This window comes from Perissodus microlepis, chromosome 11 (assembly GCF_051167445.1).
Source record: "Perissodus microlepis isolate ML-2025 ecotype Zambia chromosome 11, ASM5116744v1, whole genome shotgun sequence".
Classification (NCBI taxonomy): domain Eukaryota; kingdom Metazoa; phylum Chordata; class Actinopteri; order Cichliformes; family Cichlidae; genus Perissodus; species Perissodus microlepis.
The window spans coordinates 15,614,626-15,635,611 of NC_140471.1; the positions used below are offsets into that span (position 1 = coordinate 15,614,626).

General features: G+C 40.3%; 1 protein-coding gene and 1 long non-coding RNA gene across 2 annotated transcripts; one reads left to right on the forward strand and one right to left on the reverse strand.

The window, feature by feature from the left end:
- Positions 1–1,379: 1,379 nt before the first annotated feature.
- On the reverse strand, positions 1,380–8,694 carry LOC146377430 (uncharacterized). The gene is made up of 3 exons (XR_014801668.1): positions 8,623–8,694; positions 4,703–5,663; positions 1,380–4,503 (listed from the first exon to the last, which is right to left on the reverse strand). It is a non-coding gene; the product is annotated as an uncharacterized LOC146377430 (long non-coding RNA).
- trhra (thyrotropin-releasing hormone receptor a) lies at positions 7,547–17,281 on the forward strand. The gene is made up of 2 exons (XM_084944241.1): positions 7,547–8,869; positions 14,541–17,281. Exons 1-2 carry the CDS (start codon positions 8,063–8,065, stop codon positions 14,979–14,981), a joined length of 1,248 nt encoding a protein of 415 aa, XP_084800367.1. The 5' UTR covers positions 7,547–8,062; the 3' UTR covers positions 14,982–17,281.
- The last annotated feature ends 3,705 nt before the right edge of the window (positions 17,282–20,986 follow it).

Consider the following 20,986-nt stretch of genomic DNA (forward strand, 5'->3'; position numbering starts at 1 on the left):
TTTGTAATTTTTTTCCCCCTCATCGATTGTATATTATTTTATATTCTTTTGTAGATTCATCGCCCCATGAATGCATGAGAACAATAAAGATCAAAGAGCAAATACTGAGGTGGGGAATATTACGGTATATGAATCACACAATATGGTTCTGCAGCAGACAATCTTCTGCAAATTGCACCATTATTTAACACTCACAGAAAAGGATGTCTTAAATCATCTGCACCTGACGTCACTAGTGGGAGAGTATTTCACTCAACTAGTAATTGCAGCAGCTGGACGTCTCACAGCGTTGAGCAAAGTGCTAAGACAATGAATCCAACCTGTTGCTTATCACTGAGTCATCTCACCCTAGGATCACACATATATCTGGGCTTCTACTGTTATATCAATGTTACAGAAGTTGAGTTGATGCATCTGATAGAGAGGAAGACTAGTTTCCCAATGCAAGACATATTCAAGTAATCCACGTATCACATGCAGTAAGTTACATTTTTGCAGTATGCTGAGCAGTTTTTCAGTTATTTAATCACATTTTTGCATAAAGATTGACCATCATAGAAACTGCAGCTTAATGTGACTCACACAGAACTGAAGTGTCTTCCATTCATGCATGAATGGAGCAATACTGTTGTGTCAGTGCATGCAATTAGATTTAAAAGAAAAAACGTGAGTAGACCTACTGATGGCATGTTTGCTGTCCACAGCCGGATGGGTCTTGGGTTTTTCCTTTGACTTTGATAAATACCTGCAGCATCAAAAATCAGTGTGGCATGCACGTTTATCCACATGTTTGCCTTGTTATCGGTTCTCAGTTCCAAAGTCTGCATCTCTGATGGCATGGGGGTGCATCAGTGTGTATGGAACTGGCAGCTTGTACATATAGAAAGGTATCTACAGGTTTTAAAGCAACACGTTCTCATCCAGATTACAGCTTTTTCAGAGAAGGCCTTGCACATTTCAGCAAGACTGCTAACATGGCTTAGTAGTGGATGACTCGGGTGCTGAGCTGACCTGGCTGCAGGCGACACCTTTCATCAGTTGGAAACATTTGATAAATCATGAAAAATGCAAAATATGACCAAGAAGACACAGGAGTGTTGGCAAATGAGAATCTGATATCAAGGAAAGACTGGGACAAGATATCTCTCCCAAAATTCCAGCAGCTGGTGTCCTCATTTCCCAGATGTTTAGGGGTTGTTGTTTAAAAACGAAGGGATGTTGCATAGTGGTAAACATGGCCAAGTGGGTCCAGGCGATGTGGGAAAGCAACAAAAAGTGTCCAGGTTGGAAAAAGGAGACAGGGAGGCAAAAGGGTTAAATTAAAGAGTTTTATTAAAGTTTCTATTAATAACTCAGCTAAAAGAGACGGACAAGCCGCTATCACCATTTGAAGAAACAAACAAAGACTCAGTAAACTGAAAAGTAAGTTAAAAAAAGTTTAGTCAAGAAATACTCCTCTCTACAGAGCAGGAGTAAACAATCACCAAACACAGCTCACTAGCTGCAACCACCAACATGACTCTCTGGCACCAGCGCTCACCTCTCTCTGGCACCAGAGCTCACCTTTCTCTGGCCTTAAATACCTTTAACTGCTGATGTGAGTCAGCTGTACAAAAGAAAAAGGTGGCACCTAAGGCAGGAGAGATGGTAGGACACGCCCACACTGCTAGGGCCGTAACACCAAGTCTATTTAAAAAAAAATAGTTTAACCATTTGATATGTTTTCTAAGTTTGTCATTGTCATGTCATGGACAAAATATGAGTTTATGAGATTTACAAATCATTGCATTAATTTTTTCATTTTATACAATGTCCCCCCCCCCCCCCCTTTTTTTTTTTTTTTTTTGGATCCGCGCTTGTATGTTTAAAAGGTGCTGGAATAACAACCTTGAAAGATTCACAATACATTTTCTGAAACAGTGGACAGAAATACAATTCACCCATGACAGAGGAAAGACATAAGTTTGAAAAAATGTTCATACTTTTTGTTTTCTTTCTTGTATTTCAACCCCATTCAGTAAATCACTGGTTTCAATGTCCACGTACATTTAGTAACCAGTTTAGGAAGAGCTCTTTCAAGCCATGTCCACACATTTCAAATATAAACGGCAGGAAAATCTTCTCAGTTATTGTGGGTGATTTTAGGAGCTGCCTCACAGCTTGAAAATAACAAGTACAGTCAAGTTGTAGGTCAAACTAGGCCATGAGTACCATATGCTTCCTGCAGCTAGAGGTCATGCTAAGGTCTCTTATGATGAAGTGTGCCACACGGCAGGGAACAGTAGATTATTAATAAGCAGGTGTACACAGGAGTTTGTTTGGGAAATCTGGCACGCAAACCCTCGAGCAGCTCTTAAAAGGCCTTCCAGAGAGGAGAGTGCTGGCAGACAGCGGGAATTAAGTTAAAGGCCGACTGGGTTAGTTGGGATATTTTCTTTTTCATTTCAAATGCTCGATGTAGTGGTGGCAGCAGACACTGTTATGAATTATTTAGCACTTTAGACCTTAAAGTAAATTTGCAGTGACTTTCCTAAATGATGCGGTGTGTCTGGTTTCAAGACAGACACTGTGGGATAATGGAAGGATAATAATGGCTTTCCTACTGGCTTGTATGTGTTTGTGTGTGTGTGTAGGCAAAGATTTATACTACATGCAAAGATTAGCCTTCATACATACACACACACACACACACACACACACACACACACACACACACACACACACACACACACACACACACACACACACACACACACACAAAAACAGCCTTTGTGATTAAGAAAGGCAACTCAGATAATTTATTAAATCCACCATTTCATCGACCCCTCTTCTCTTTATCGTCTCTTTATCATAATTAATGCGATGTTATCCCTTCACGCCACAGCTGCTTTTGCATTATAAAGCTCTCAGTGCTCTTGATGATAATGGTCTCTCCTGTCTTCTGCCTCTGTGTCTCCATCTGCGACACTGATTATCTCTCACAGCTATTATGCTGTGGCCTAATTATAACACAACAAACCACATGTTTTAGTGTCTGGATCTCATATTTCTTTTAACAAATACGTAGTCAACGTGAGTTAAGCTCTGGGATCCCTGTGTGCAGGCAAAGTCACAACTGCTATTTAGCATGGGCAAGGCAAACATTTTCGAGAAAATTGAATGAGTTTTATTCATCGGGCAAATGGGAAAGCCTTGTGTTTGAGCCAAAGAACTCATTTGTATTTGGTGAATACAGTGAGCCAAGCACTGAGTAGTCTACTGGCACCACTACCATCAGTACAGATTTTTGCTTCTCAAGTTTACCTTGAATTTTCAAGTTGGAACAAAAGGACCTCTTTCTTAAAAGCTGCAGCACATGAATAATGGATTGCATTAACACAGAAGCGACTGATGTGAATTTGCGAATGTGCCCAGTGATAAGATATTCAGATATCCGTAGCCACTCGCATAACAGTTCTTTTACCTCCTGGGCAAAAGTAGATAGAGAGACCCTTTTACAGCAGCAGATAGCTGGCTCTCCATCACGATTTGTTTTGTGTCCTGTAATCTTTCAGCAACAGCCGGCTATTCCTGGAGGTGAAACATCAACCCAAAGAAACACTGAAGGGATACGTTTCATAAATATGAATTATGGAGACAAAGGAAAGAAAAGCATTCCTATGTAACCCGAAGGAAACTGTTAAAGGACTCTATAGCACAAAAACTGAATAGATATCAAATTCAAACAACATTAGGCCTTTGAACTTCTTTAAAAAACAAACAAATAATACAAAACTAGATAGCAGCCACTTGCTCACACTTTCAAGCATCCAAAATGCACTCACAGACCCTAAGTACATGTGCATAGATCTCTCTTATCTTTAGTTAATAGTCAGTCATCACACATTTCTGGCAGCTTAGCTCATCTCGTTCATTTAAAGGCGGTAGCACACCTTAACCACCAGGTGGCATTGCAGACCCACAATAAATGATGGCGAGGGTCGGAAACAACATCAGGACATAGGCGAAAGTTATGAACTGGTTAGCTGTGAAAAGTACAGTTTGTTCAAGTACTGAACAATGTTTATTTCTATTTATGCCTTTATGTTATTTTCAGAGAAAAACTCTTCTCTTTGACTTGGATTTATTTTTGAGTGAATGTGAATCATGATCATATGATGGACAGAGCTGATGAACATGAACTTCACACTGTTATGACTGTGCAGTAAAGAAAACAAACATCATTAGCCTGCTTTTACTTGAAGGGATAGTTTGAGATTTTGTTTGGCAATGAGTTATTGTTATTGTTTGTGTCTAATATGATGTTAGGATAGTGAGAGGATTGTTGTTGTTGTTGGATGGCTATCTTCAGACTCTCTCTCCCACGGCCACCAGCTCATTCTTTGCATCAGAAATCAAATTCTCTAAAATGTCAAACCGTTGTTGCAAATAAGGAAGGGACTGACAGTGACATTTCCACTTCAGTGATAAATAAATAATCTCCCAGTTATGATCCTGAAATACCTACAACAGAAAACAAAAACAATGATCAGATTTGATTCACACATGCCTGACTAATGATGATTTGGTCCGCAGTCAGCAGAATGCAGCTACATCACAGCGAGCATGATCTTGCACATTACTAGAATCAATATTCGTTAAATGCAAGCTTGTAGGCCTGGATGTGTTCTTCAGGGGAGTAATTACAAAATTTTTTGCCCACCTGCAAATTGTGTGATTTTACCTCTTGACCCCTCTGCCGTGATGAGTGATGATCTGTCGCGGTCTCCCACCTAGCACAGAGAAAATCAATACAGAGGTGACAGTGAATTAAAGCCACTGGATAAGTTATGTGGACACTGATATAAAACCTTTGCAAGGATGCTGCGATTATCCCAAGAAAACCAACTGGCTAAAGACTGCGACAACTCAGGAAGCCTAAAACCAAGATAACTGCTGATCCCTTTACACTGTCTTGCTCTTTATCCATACATCCTGTGGACAATCTATCCACGGTGTGGAAAGTAGCTCTTTTCCTACACGCCTTTCAGCTCTTGTTGCTGAACAGGCCTTCTGGGAAGGTTATCCACACAGTGATATAAACAGCTGCATTGCCTACTCTGCTAATATCTGAGTAATCCATCCTTCTTTTACTCAAGCCTGTGCAGCTTTCCTGGGAAAACAATCAGTATCACTGTAATCTGGACTAGTGATGAGCAACTGCCTCAGCTGGTTTGTTCATCCTTTTTTGTCTGTGGGACCTAAAAACACCACAGGGATGAGAGGAAGAGCGCTAATCAAAAAGAGTTAAATCATGCCTGCGTCAGTTTGATAATCCACAGTGGATTTCCATGCAGATGGAGATAGAAGTAGACAGTAGAGGACTTTTTTTCCCCTCCTCTCCCTCTGAGAGGCACTTCACACACACGCACATACAACTCTACCTCAGCTCATGTTACAGGTGTTATCCCCTAGGAAAATTGTTGCTGGTGGGTTCCCGCCTTTCTCTCTGTCTACGTAGCAATGTAGACAGAGAGGTATAATGGAAAAGCAATGCTGAACAGCGTGAACCTTCAGCTCCTTTCCTTCTTGATGATAAAATCATGTTGATGCAGGTAGACAACGGAGAGTGAGAAGGAAGCAACGACAGCCCTTTCCCCTGCTACGCTGATCGCAGAGTTCACCTGCAAGTCAATTTGAATAGAGACAAACTGTGTAAAACAAATCTCAGGGACATAAATGAGCTTAAAAACATGTAATATGGTACAGATATGCTGCTGTCAGACATTAGATAGCTCCGAGTCATGCTGCCAGTATTTTTGGAGGTACCACAGATGACACAATATTGCACTACGGAGATATTAAAGTCACCTTTTATATATTTGAAAATTTTATATCCTTATACTGCCATAACAGGTTTTCTTTGGTGCCTGCAGGACTCAATAACATGTTTAGTATTATCTTATTGCACTTTATGGGATTATGTTTTATCTTTTATTACATTACTATGTTCACGTGGTTCCAGGTATCTGGATATTGACACTCTGTGTAGCTTTTTTACCCTCTCTCTTTATGAATATTACTAGGCGTAAGGTAAGGTACGGCATAAATGAATAATGTGCTGCATGTATGTGTCAGTTTTCTGGTGGTGGTACTGATTGGCACTTGGCTTGTTGAATGATATACTGGGGTTTTTCCTGCACAAACACCTCTAAGATTAAGAGAGAAAATATATATCCCAATGGGCATCAATTCTTTGGGCAAAAAGTGTATTCAGAAGTATTGTCATCAGAGTATTGTCCCTGACTATGCCCATCCCTTTATGGCCACAGTATACCCATCTTTTTTGGCTGCTTCCAGCAGGCTTACATCCCATGTCACAAAGCTCAGATCATCTCAAGCTGGTGTCTTGAACATTATGGTTTGTTCACTGTACTCAAATGATCCCCACACTCACCAGCTCTCACCACATCCCAAAGAGCACCTTTGGGATGTGGTGTAATGGGAGTGTTTAATGAGAAACAAATCTGCAACAAGTATTTGATGCTGTCATGTCAATATGGAGCAAAATCTCGGAGTAATGTTTACAGCACCTTTCTTAAGCTACACCATTAATTAAGGCAGTCCTGAAGGCAAAAAAGGGGGTTCAACCCACAAATGATCAAGGCATACCCAATAAAGTCCCTGGCAAACCTATATTTAATATGTAAAACCTCCTTCTGTACAAGGCTTAGCAGAAGCACTGAAATAATGAAATCAATTTGTTAATTACAGTAAATTTGCCGGTTTTCTTTTCATTTTTGTGCAATTGCTGGTTGATTCAATACAGAACACTTACAGTGTAAAATGGGAGTTTAAAGGTGAAAAGGAGCTATTTATGAAAGAAACAAGGCTTTAGAGTATTAATGTATTAATGGCTTATAAGTGTGTTTTCCTCCTAATCATTAACAGTCAGGGTTATCTGTTCACTTGTTTAACTTTCTTTATTATATGCATTTTAAGGAGTACATAATTATAACACAGTACAATAATATTACAATTAGATACGAGGGCATAAATAACTCTAGCAAATGAGTGCCTAACACAACTTGATCTTTATTATTATTAGATATAATAAATACATTTCAGTTCAATGTATCCCGTGAATGAGGTGTTTTATTTAAAAATCTGACTCTTCACTATGATTTGTTCATATGCGAGTAGAGCATTGATTGGCTGTTAGCTAATCAGCGGTACAAACATATAATAAACAGAAAATACATTAAACAAAGGTGAAAAAGCATCATTGGCTTCTGGGCTCTAAAGAATAAAAAAATATAAAAGAAAATTTACATGAGATTTGTGTGTGTGATGGGCCCAAGTTAAAACTCTGGATATGTTAAAATAGCATAATTAAAACAAACCAACAAATTAAAAACAAAAAATAACTGCGTCACAGACACAGCAGGACACTTATTGTGGAGGTGATGATGAAACTGATCTAGTAAAGCAAAATCCGAGTTTAACTGGAAATCACTCTAAAACCTTTATTGGTTTTCCCTCTTATTAGAACTTTTGTCTTAGTTGTACTTTTTCTTGGAATATTACTTTCAAAATTAGCATATATTTTTAGAACGGCCCCACGGGAGTCCCTGGTTTGAAAAAAAAAAATGTTCGTGGCTCCGGTGAGTCAGCCTGTGACTTCACTGGGCTGGAAGGAGCAGAGATGCTCTGCAGGAAGCTCCCAGTCATGACTGTGTGAGCAGTGAGACGAGAGCGAAGCGTGGAGCGTGCCTGCAGCACCTCCTCTCCTCTGGCTGCAAACTTCAGACAACAACCTCTTTATGATGTGTGAATGGAAAAGCGCGCTGGAGTTTGATTTGATGGCTTTTCGATATCACAAAGTGGAATGGATTTCGCTGAGAAGAACAGACAGTTTGACTGGATCATGTGCGGATGAAATTAAGTTTTTAAAGGATTTATAGAAAGGGGCTCTTGGTGGATACAGTTCGTACTGTGGCCCTGCAGAGATTTTTCACTGTATGTTTCTGAAAGCTCGGTGTAATTTTCTTAAAACTCCAAAGAGCGACAGCTTCCTCTTGTCATGAAAAATCTCACCATGGATAACATGACTGTGGAGAATGACACGTCGGTGCACGACAACCAGACCCTTGGAGTGTGGACTGACTATTCATTTGAATACAAGGTGGCCAGCGTGTTTTTGGTGACTCTAATATGTGGGGTTGGGATCGTGGGGAATGTGATGGTCATACTGGTAGTCCTGACCACCAAACACATGCGGACTCCCACTAACTGTTACCTTGTGAGCCTGGCGGCGGCTGACCTAATGGTCCTTACGGCCGCCGGGCTGCCCAACATCACCGACGCCCTGCACGGGCAGTGGGTGTACGGCTACGCGGGCTGCTTGGGCATCACTTATTTCCAGTACCTGGGGATAAACGCGTCCTCCTGCTCCATAACCGCCTTCACAGTGGAGCGCTACATCGCCATCTGCCACCCTATTAAAGCGCAATTCTTGTGCACTCTATCCAGGGCTAAGAAAATCATCATGCTGGTGTGGGCGCTCACCTCTGTTTACTGCATCATGTGGCTCTTTCTGTCAGACACTAAAAAGTTGATCTACGACAACGTGGTGCTGCTCACCTGCGCCTACAAGGTGTCCAGGAGTCACTACCTGCCCATCTACTTCACGGATTTCACGGTGTTCTACGTGCTCCCTCTCATGCTGGCCACGGTTCTGTACGGACTGATCGCCAGGATACTTTTCATCAATCCACTGCCTTCGGATCCGAAGGACAGCACCAAGAAGTGGAAGAAGGAGACGACTCAGGGAGGGAGGATGATTAGCACCAGCTCCTCCAGCAGCACCACGGCTGCCTCCCGCAGACAGGTAGCTCATTATCATCACCATCATCCCTGTAGCACTTTTCTGCGTGAGTTGGGTTGCGGAGGGACTGTATTTCGTTCCAATTAAAAACAAGTTAAGTGTTTCATTTGCAGCAGATTTATTCTGCTTCTCTGCTTTTTTTTCTTCTTCTTCTTCTTCTTCTTGTTTTTAAATCCAGATAGATATTCTGACAATGAAATGTAGCCCTGCGTTCAGTTATGCTAGTCTAAGTTTAGAGTGACAGGAAAAAACCCGTCTGTTTAGGATTTGGAAGATTTTGTACCGCATGAAAAAGAATGAGAACAAAAAGCCGTTTCTTTAGTGAAAGATCCACAGCTTCGTGGATTACAGACATTTGAGAGAAATTAGAATATGTCTTCTCGTCCTTATCTCCGTGTGAGGGGGTAAAAATTTAAAAAATCCAGCAAAAAGCAAAAAAATCTCAGAAATCATCAACTGCAATTCCATCAATGCTGCACCCATATCAGAGGCGGGGCTACATTCTTAATGGTTGTATTTCAGGCCGACATTGCAGGCACACACGTGTCTGCAGTCACGGTGCATGAGTAGTTGGTGGATTGTTGCGTTTCAGACACGTCTGCAAGAGGACCTCACCCTCTCCTGACGAATTTTCACTGGGACCCAAGCAGACCATGCAAATGCCTAAACTATACTGTCCCTCTAGCACAACAGGGAGGGCCTGTCTTAGTAAGGGGGTTTAAGGAGGGGTTTAGGACAAATTCATATACCTAAATGCAGCTTCCGTTAATCTTATTTTATTTCTGAAAACTTTCCATTAAGCTTTAGTCCCTAAAGTACTGGTAACTGAGCCTGGTGGAGTGTAAAACCAGCTTAAGTTCATTTCCCTCCCTTTCTTTCTTTCTTTCTTTCTTTCTTTCTTTCTTTGTGGAACAGAGGTGATTCTATAGTTTAGGACCGAAGAAGAAGCAGAAATTTTGAGATAGTCCATCCTAAATATAGGCCAAAAAAAAAGAATTATCTCATCTTATCTATGTCTTTTGTTAAACACACTGCTACATGCAGTACTGCTAAACAATGTAAAACAATTTCACCATCCGTCTTCTGTTTAGTTTTTTCTTTTTAACATTTTAAAACAGTTTTATGAATAAAACTGAATCCTTTAAAGGTAAGGACACCATGCCAGACACCTAGGTAGGCTGCAGGGAGAGATGTTTGTTTATCAGATCAGGGGAAGAAGCCTTCCTGGAATGACAAGGGGGTGCGGTAACCCTGAGGGAGCTCCATGCTCTGCTGGGTAGTCAGATCAGTTAACCCTAACTCAAATAGACTTTTAGGCCTTTTCTCCATCAGTGGGGTTTTTATTCTAACACATTTCTGCCAAAGCACAGCCACATTTGTTTGTTATCGTCAGCATTCACAACTCAACACAGACACAACCAACAACCCCTCCCTCCTACCACGTACCTTACCGAGTTACCTAAATGTCAGCAGCTAAGATTAGGCACTCCACTTGCTGATGGCACTTGCTCTGCCCCTATCCAAGTCAATTAGACTCACCCTCACTGCAGCTGAGACAACATGTCATGAATATGGATACGGTTTGATTACATGCACGTTTAAACATCAAGATTTTTACCCGGCAACTAAATTAATAAATCCAATCTTTGTAAAGTTGTGATTAACGATTTGATCCAGTTACTTAATAAATTATATAAACATTAAATAGGTGTTCAAATAGGTCACTAATATTGACGAAAGACTTTCAAGCTGGAAAGATTTTTATCTCATCAAATCTTTTCATTTTTTTTAACTGGATAGTTTGGTGTGAGCCACTGATGTGTAGCATCAATGTTGCTTTGATTAAGTGATGCACCAATTGAGCAACAAGCTGATCATCAGTATATACTTGTCCCTCTTTCCCATGTTAGAAGCATGGTAAAAACTATCCAGTCCCTGAGGGGTGTGCTTATGTAGCACACCCACATTTTCTATAAATCAGCTGTAAAAAGGACCCATTTTCACTATTGTTTTTTCTGATGTCATTATCCACGGGTGACATAGGAACACACTGTACATGTAAACCTAATAAGCTTGCTTCACAGTACACCCATCTGGTGTGTGCTGCTAATTCAGGTGATTTTTGTACAATGTGAGTGACTCCACCCTAAAACACTTACCAGATAAATAACAAAACCCCAGTGCAGCAGTAAAAAGGTCAATCCACGCCTCGGTGTGTTTGTAGCCATGTTATTTGTTGCAATGTTCGAACAGACCTGCTGGTATTTTCACAGCTTTTAAGATCAACAAAGTTCTCAATTCAAATTATACCCCTAGTATACAAGTGCAATCATTAATCAATGAAAAGACTTTCTGACAACTGAGGCGAGGCTAAAAATCTTTGATGTCTGTCACGTGTGCACAAACTGATCTCACAACTCTTGCTGCTAAGAAACGATGGAAAATAAACCACAAAAGAAGATAAAGACAAAAGTGAAGAGGAAATAAACTTTAAATTCTCTTTTAATAGAAGGCACAGATAAACTCTTAGCATATAATTAAGAAGCCCAGAGATTTTTTCAGGGAAGTGGGGTGGTTAGCACCATTACCTCACAGCAAAAAACCCCCAAAACATCCTGGGTTTGAGTCCAGGCTAGGCCAGTTTTGTGTGGATTTATCATGTTCTGTCCATGCTTGCGTGGGTTATCTCAGAGTGCTATGGCTTCCAAGTACAGTTTAAAGACATGTAGGTTAGATTATTTTGTCATAAGTGTACGTGGTTGTGTACCTTCCCTCCCACCCTATGGCAGCTGCACTGTTAGAAAAAACATCTTAAAAAAACAGTAATATTCCGGCAGCTGGGGCGCCAAAATAATACCGTAAAATAACAGAAAATAACTTACTCATAAAAATACGGTTATTTCCAGTAATGAAAATACAATTTGTTGCCCTAATTTTACATGGGATTTTGCCCTCTGGCCATCACCAGTAGGTGGTAGGTGAAGTGTCCAAGGACACAACGACCGAGAGTGTCCGAGCCGGGGCTTGAACAAGGGCGAACTGCCAACTCTTGAGCCACGATTGCCCTAAATAACAACAACAATAATAATTATTTGATGTAAAAAAAAGTTTATAAGAATCATTTTATATATTTTTCCATAGCATTACATTTGAATTTAACAGTTCAATCTTTCAAATAACGGACAAATATTTGTGAAATCATGATACATTTGTGAATGTATTTTAACAATCTAAATATGCATATGTACAGACAAATATATTTAAAAAACAAGAAAATTATGTTTTATTACATTACAGTGATTTTACGTTAATTTACATTTGAAATGTGAAATCACAGTCTATTGATGTAAATTTAATGATATTCTAGAAGAACAGTACAAAACTGTAAAATACTTTTATATTAGGATTTTTTTTTACAGTGTGGGATAGGCTCCAGCCTGACCACAAACCTGAATAGGATAAGCAGAAGCAAATGAATGGATTGGTCTTTCTTGTCATAGATATGTCTCTAAATGCAGCTAATCAAAACAGACTCAAAATGTTAAAAAAAAAAAAGCATAAAAAAATGTTTAATTCGTCAGGTTTAAATGTGAAATAAATCTTGACGGGGATCTTTAAAGGAGCCTGTAACAAGAAGAGAGGTTCAAACTTTAAGTTTTTCAATTCAACCCTGTTCAGTTATAGCAACAGATCACAACAACAGTCAACTCAAAGTCCTTTAGACCTTACAATAATAATGAGAAAATCCCAATAAACAAATGATCCCCTATGGGTAAGTGCTTGGCAACAGTGGGAAGGAAAAACTCTCTTTTAACAGGAAGAAACCTCTGGCAGAACCAGGCTCAGGAACGTGCAGTCATTTGCTGTGGAGAGCCAGATTTTCTGGTACGCCGTATTATAAGTTAGACCATTTTTGGCAACCTTTTCATGAAAATGTCCAAAGGTTGTGACAGTGTCTTGGTTTGCTGGTTCCAGATTATTAAAGTTGAGCACAAAGGTCTAAAGACAAAAGCAGAGTTCTGTATTTGATAGGGACTCAGAATTTCCAATCACCAAACTGGAAAAGTCGAAGAAAACACCTACTTGATAACTTTGACACATTTACTCAGCTCTGACATTCAAATTTTGTTCATAACCACTATGGTCAAAGGAAACTCTTATTACCATCCACAGTAATCCATGTTTGACAGTATGGCTCAGCGCTGGCACCTTCCTGCCTTTGCATTTGCATGCGTGAAAAGCTTTAGGCTGAGAGGTGCAGCATGACCCCTAAGAACACAGATCAGAGCAGGCATCAATGGCATGACATTGATGAAGTCAGACACAGCATAAAAATGAGGAGCTGAGCTGGAGGTGGGTCACGTTGTATATGAGATTTGCAAGTTGGAAACACAGAAGTGTATCAGCTGAACCACCAGCTGTTTGCTTAGCTGTTATCAGCTCATATTGATACTGATATAAATAAATGGTCTTGACAAATTAAAATTTTTTTAAAACAAGGTTTTTTGAAATTTAGTGTGGGGCAGCTTTCCTCTTCTGAGCTCAATATTGTTGTCTTTAAATATTGTAGTAACGCTCCACCATGTGGGAGCAGGGGAATGATGACCCCATATATGCTGCAGTTTTAAATCTTTGAACCCTGGTCAGAAGCTTTGTCATGAGTTTTTAAATCATGGCGTGTGGTTTTTAAGGACATTTTTTGTGCCATGAAAGCACATGTTAAGCTTTTTGTTTGCCATTTCAGGCTGTACCCACTGTAAAGAGATTAAATAACCAACACAGTGGCTGGGTGGAGGTGGCTTAAAGGCGGGAGAACAAAGGTTCATAAGGTCAGGAGGTAAACTGCTTATCCCCGCCTCAGGATTTGATTTTACCTTTTTTTTTCTTTAGAATTTTACATTTTGCCTATTCAATTTGGCAACACCACCAATTTTCAAATTATTCCAGTGCCTTCACATGAACCTTGAAATTACAAAAAAAAAAAACAACTTAGATTTTCTGGTCAGTTGGTGACACCTGTGGTCACTAATAGGGACTTGTTTTGTTGTTGTTGTTGTTTTATGTAGAGGTATTTTTAACACATTGTACTGCGCTCTGACATCTGAAACAAATGGGCTGTTTCACAGGAAAAGCCACTTCACCAAATGAATGTTTCCAATGAGAAGCAGAAGTGTTTGATGTTCTGCAGCTGTATAATAGGGATGTTGATAGGCTGACCACACTGAGAACAAATTTGTAGATGAACTACAGAGTTGCATACATTAAATAAATTAAATCCCAAAGGAATCACAGTCAAAACTATGCAGAGTGTTAGTTACAGACAAAACTAATATTAGCAAACATACACATTCATACACCACATAAAGATGTTTTTACATTTAACTGTGGGGAAGGCGCAGCTGCATGTAAAGACAATGTCGATGCATGATAGGGTGTTGGTTTTGTGCATGCTGGCTCATAGCTTACTGGGTAAAAAGCTGCTGAACAACCCTGTGCAGTAGTGCAATGTGTTGGGCTTCATTTACACCTGATGAGCATTTAAAAACTTTTGATTATGCTGTCCGAAACAGGTTTGTCTTGTAAATGAGTCATTGAATCAGTGAGATTACCTGTAAAAATAAAAGTTAAATTAAAAAAAAAGCTTCTTTAACACATGAATGAATTATTTTCCCAGGTGACAAAGATGCTCGCTGTGGTGGTGATCCTGTTCGCCTTACTTTGGATGCCCTATCGTACCTTGGTGGTGGTCAACTCTTTCCTGGACAAGCCCTACCTGGACACCTGGTTCCTGCTCTTCTGCCGTCTCTGCATCTACCTAAACAGCGCCATCAACCCCATCATCTACAACGCCATGTCTCAGAAGTTTCGTGCCGCTTTTAAGAAATTGTGTCACTGTGGCCCTCAGCGCATGGAGAAGCCCGCTTCTTACAGCGTGGCCCTCACCTACAGTGTCATCAAGGAAACGTCCAACGGGGAAAGTCCTGACCACTTCACCACAGTTATGGATGAGCTCCACACACCGTCTGCTCAGTACCTGCCTGCCAGCATCCTGCCAAATGCCAAAAAGATGGTATATGAAGAGCCTTCTCCGTCGAGCAGGGATGTCAAGGCCTGACTAGAAACAACCTTTCCACCTGAAGGTGGTATCAGAGATTCTGACAGCTCCAGTATTGATTCTGACATGTATTGAATATACAGGTTCCAGCTTTATTTCTCAAGATTTTTTCCTCTTGTAAATGTTTGTTTTATTTGACAACAACATTTGCCAGAAGACAAATAGTATGAGCTGCCCCGTGCTGTAGGCTTTCTTGCATTTTTTTGTGAAATGCAAGAAGAGAGAAAATATCATAAAATAGGAAGTCTTAATTATTAATGCAGGAAGTGATCCTCCTCAGCCCTATGATGTAATACAAAAGCACCTTTTCTATTAACTTTACCATAAGCTTTATAGTATAAACTTGCATGCCACCGATTTGTTATAAGTTGCTGTATAGCTGTATGACAAATTTGTCGGAAGTAGGGTGCCTTCTCATCTCATCTTTCTCTCACTAAACAAAACCAGACTGTTGAATAAGACATTAAAGTAGTAGTCACACTCAAAAGGAAATTTCATTAGTGGATATCATAGGTCTTTGTGATAATAGCCTTGCCGTTAGAGACCTTTACGGCAAGTTTAAAATGATTTAGCTGTCTCACTTAACTCTTTGTTTGTTCCCATTAGTCTGATAGTGCCATCTCAGCCACAACAGGCAGCTGTTTTCAACAAACAGCTCTCGCTCCATCCAGTACGAAACAGCAGACAGACAGATTTAGCTAACACTGCTGTGGATGTTGAGCAGATCAGATATTCCCCCGGGAGTCCCCATTTGGTCAAACATTTCATACTTAAATTCAATTTGCCAGCTGATCAGAAACATTTCCACTGCAAGTGAACAAAAAAAGGAGAAACTCCAGAGTGTGCCTGAAACACAGCTTAATCCCTAGTCCATTCCCTCATTATCAAACAATACTTAAATAGTCAGCTTCAGACAGAAGTATATACCTAAAATGGACGTTCACTCGTTTTCATTTCATTTTCTTAACCGCTTGTTAACTCGGGTTTGCAGGCAGCTGGCACCTATCCCAGCTATCATATGGTGAAAGGCAGGGTGCACCCTGGGAAGTTCGCCAGTCTCTTGCAAAGCAATCACACGGAGACAGACCACCATCCACGCTCACCTTTACAGCTAAGTGCAATTTAGAATCACCTTTTAGCACAACACACGTCCTAGAGGAGTACCCACAGTGACTCCATAGAGGCACAGCAAGAACATACAGTGGATTCAAACCTAGGTGAGACCTTGTTTATGTACAACTGTTCTTCATATTTATGGCTGATGTGACTGTTGAGTGATCACTTTCTATTCGCTTGACTCTGCCCAGCTTCCTCTCCCTGTTCTGCGAATGGAGCTCTTATTTTCCTTTGACCTAAAGTGGTTAGTAACAGTCAGACGATTACTTTTATCACCACAAGTATGCCATAAGCATACCACATTGCACACTGACAACTAATCATAGTAGTATTCTGTTACATCGACAGTTCGGTTGATGACTTTCTGTCAGTCTAATGACATTTTGATATAATTTCATTCTCTGGCCAGGTGTGTGTTAGCATGGAGCAGGTGCCCATGTTGTATTATTCCTTTTGTTAATCTTATTCACAGTACACGGCAACATTCACGAGTAGACCAAGAGGATGTGAACCCTCTACCATGACATGCTGTCACACTGGACTATAGTTGAAATAGCAACACACTAAACACGCTAAAATAAAGATAAATTATTTCAATGGGGTGGACAACTAGATGCTAGCACAGGTGTTCAGTGAACCTATAAATGAGGTTCATTTAGATGCGTCCCAGCAGATTCCTGGGTTCAAGTTTTCATTTTATTTATCATCAAGCATTTTATAAAGTTTATCTGTAATGTAACTAAGTGCTTTTGCTGTAAAGTAACATTTTACTTTCTTTTATGTTTACATTTTTGAGTGTTCTGTACAATATTAGACTTTTGTTTTGTTTCTGTGCTTGGACTGCATACACTGTATCACCTGTACATCAAAGCCTCTCATTTCCCAGTCAGTGAAATGTTCTGTCATGATAAATATTTATATTGTCTGCATTACCCAGCCTCATAGGATATCGTTTTACCAACCCTACCATACACAAAGGCAAATACAAAACTCTTTTTCCTTTGCTAATGTACCACTAGAAGACCTGTATTTTACATAAATCCAATGCACATGACATTTTCGTCTTGCTACAGCACTACAGGGAAAACACAGATGTGGAATTATGTGACTTTTTAAAAATAGGTCCAAATATGAGAACAACTTTATCTTGCTTTCTCAATTTAAAATCCACTGATGTCTAACGATTTCTCTGTGGATTTCAAACTAAACAGTGACAAACACTAAAGTCTTCTGTTGGCTACTGTGACTATGACTGCTGTGGAATCAGAGCCCGTGTGGGGTGAGTGGCCGGTGTATCATAATGAGAAGAGAAGAATGTGTAGCTCTGATGTGCAGAAAGAGAGGCTGTTTGTTAAAGGGTCCGGTAACAATCGTGACAGTAATTCACTGAAACTGCAGATTGCAGCACTTTTGTGGGATTTATCCGCTCAGCAAAACCCAACAGAGCAATGATGGAAGGTGTAAATAGATCGCAACGACGTGCCATACTTGAGCTGGCGCAATCCACACTGTGTATATAGCTCACACCCCGCTATTAAAGCATGAATTTTCTAGTGTTTCTTTGAGCTACGTGTACAGTGTGTGTAAACTGAAGACGGCTCAAGGGGATAAATAAGTAAGGAGCTCAGTGAGAAGGGCCTTTTTTGTGTTAATCAAAAGGCTTTTTTCTGTCAATATTGTGAAGTTGCTTGAAATTGATTGTGCAGTGCAATGTGAAATTCAATTGGTATTGTGTTTTCAAACATGTGGCAGCAAAATGGAATTTGTATTTTTATTTTTTATGAAATAATAGCTCATTTTGATCTATTGTTCCAGTGTGTTTGCCATCATTTCACAACAGCGGGTGGGGGCTGAACTCCAAAGTGGAAGAAAAAGACCGTGGTTTGTAGTAGTTGTAGCGTAAAGTACCTCTTATTCGTACAAGTTTCAATTTCTTCCTTTGTTCTTGGTTGAAACATATTTCTTTGACGAACAGCTGCGATGGAGATTTTGTGTTCTGCACGGTGCACTGTCTGCAGCATGAACTCAGGCTTTTGTGAAGTGCTACCTGATGAGTTTCCATCTGATGCAGTGTGGGGTTTTTTGTGCACTTTTCTTTCTGCAGGTGGCTTTTCTCTGCTTTATCAGTTTGATGGCTTGTTTTGTATTTTGTAACCTTCTTTGTCAATAATAAACACAGATGATAATTACACGACGCTGGAGATGGTGCATTATTGCTACGTCGATATACGCTCTTTTGTTCCCAATTCTCTACAGCTCCACCACTTCTGATCTATTACCAGCAGCCTTGAAGAAACTGCCTCATCCAAGACGCCCTTATGAATCAGGCACAGATAGCTCTGCGAGCTGCGATCACACCGAGGACATCAATCACAGGTGTTGATTGCTTCGTTCTGAAACCACTCAGCATGCGGTGGCCTCGTCTCCTCTCGCTGAAAACTATCAGAACCCAAATGTGCTCAAAACAAATAATGTGACACCCGTGTGAAATTTATGTTTACTGTAGGTAATGTCACTAAATATCTGATCCGTCAAAGCTCCCTCAATTTTGTTAAGTGATAATGCCACCACTGGAGTCACACAGTAATTTTCCATGCACTGTGATGGAGCTGGAAAGAGCTTAATGTGCCAGGAGAGAATGTCCCTGGAACACGGAGGCACTGTTTGCCGACTGCATTTCATCAGCTGCACGCACTCTAGCTGTAATCTGACTGGCACACAATTGTTTTCACAAATGCATGTGAAGACAGATTTTATTTTAATCCCCCTACTGTTTGTTGCTCTGTGTCTAATTTGTAAACTTATTTGGAAAGCTTTCCGCTTGTGGTGGAACTTGAATAATGAAAAAAAAAGGTCTTTTCAGCAACTCCCTTATTCAGAAAGCTCTGCATATTTGAGTTGGCAGGTTTTATACTGGATGCCATTCCTGAAGCAACCCTAAAGGGATTTGCGTCTTCTCAAAATAGTGATCTTTCACATCTTAAGTGAATGTGAAAAATGCTAAACCATGGAGCTACTAAAAGTAAGAATAATATTATCCATCAAATTCATCTGTAGCTTTCATTATTGTATCTTTTTTGATGAATAAAATTACATTCGGGTGGAAGCAGAGAGTGTTCTAACTGGACAAGCAGGAGGATGACAACTGATGCGTGAATTTTGAGATGTCTACCAGCTCATCCCTGCTTGTTATTTTATCACTGCTCTAGCTGGCTGTTCTTGTCAGGCTAAAATGACCCTCTGGCCACTGGTAAATGTCCCAGTGCTCCAGATGAGCAGTCTGCCACAGAATGTTGTAAACTATGGACTCAGGCTCACGTTCTTCAGTATGCAGATCTATTCCTTTTTAGCCTGACTTGTCTGCTTTTATTTGATTGTTACCTGCAACATGTTTTAACTAGAAACTGCAACTAAATATTTTTGGAAACAGGAGTATAAATATAAGCTAAACAGAATCAAACAAAGCGTGTCTCAAAGCTATAACTCTTTCCTTTCTTCAGTTTCTTTTAATGCTAAAAAACCCCAAGCAAACTACAGGGAGTGCAGAATTATTAGGCAAATGAGTATTTTGTCCACATCATCCTCTTCATGCATGTTGTCTTACTCCAAGCTGTATAGGCTCGAAAGCCTACTACCAATTAAGCATATTAGGTGATGTGCATCTCTGTAATGAGAAGGGTTGTGGTCTAATGACATCAACACCCTATATCAGGTGTGCATAATTATTAGGCAACGTCCTTTCCTTTGGCAAAATGAGTCAAAAGAAGGACTTGACAGGCTCAGAAAAGTCAAAAATAGTGAGATATCTTGCAGAGGGATGCAGCAGTCTCAAAATTGCAAAGCTTCTGAAGCGTGATCATCGAACAATCAAGCGTTTCATTCAAAATAGTCAACAGGGTCGCAAGAAGCGTGTGGAAAAACCAAGGTGCAAAATAACAGCCCATGAACTGAGAAAAGTCAAGCGTGCAGCTGCCAAGATGTTACTTGCCACCAGTTTGGCCATATTTCAGAGCTGCAACATCACTGGAGTGCCCAAAAGCACAAGGTGTGCAATACTCAGAGACATGGCCAAGGTAAGAAAGGCTGAAAGACGACCACCACTGAACAAGACACACAAGCTGAAACGTCAAGACTGGGCCAAGAAATATCTCAAGACTGGTTTTTCTAAGGTTTTATGGACTGATGAAATGAGAGTGAGTCTTGATGGGCCAGATGGATGGGCCCGTGGCTGGATTGGTAAAGGGCAGAGAGCTCCAGTCCGACTCAGACGCCAGCAAGGTGGAGGTGGAGTACTGGTTTGGGCTGGTATCATCAAAGATGAGCTTGTGGGGCCTTTTCGGGTTGAGGATGGAGTCAAGCTCAACTCCCAGTCCTACTGCCAGTTTCTGGAAGACACCTTCTTCAAGCAGTGGTAGAGGAAGAAGTCTGCATCCTTCAAGAAAAACATGATTTCCATGCAGGACAATGCTCCATCACACGCGTCCAAGTACTCCACAGCGTGGCTGGCAAGAAAGGGTATAAAAGAAGAAAAACTAATAACATGGCCTCCTTGTTCACCTGATCTGAACCCCATTGAGAACCTGTGGTCCATCATCAAATGTGAGATTTACAAGGAGGGAAAACAGTACACCTCTCTGAACAGTGTCTGGGAGGCTGTGGTTGCTGCTGCACGCAATGTTGATGGTGAACAGATCAAAACACTGACAGAATCCATGGATGGCAGGCTTTTGAGTGTCCTTGCAAAGAAAGGTGGCTATATTGGTCGCTGATTTGTTTTTGTTTTGTTTTTGAATGTCAGAAATGTATATTTGTGAATGTGGAGATGTTATATTGGTTTCACTGGTAAAAATAAATAATTGAAATGGGTATGTATTTGTTTTTTGTTAAGT

Coding starts and splice junctions, on each gene's coding strand:
- trhra (XM_084944241.1), top strand. CDS start 8,063: ATGAAAAATCTCACCATGGATAACATGACTGTGGAGAATGACACGTCG. Junction 8,870..14,540: donor CGGCTGCCTCCCGCAGACAG/GTAGCTCATTAT, acceptor TTATTTTCCCAG/GTGACAAAGATGCTCGCTGT.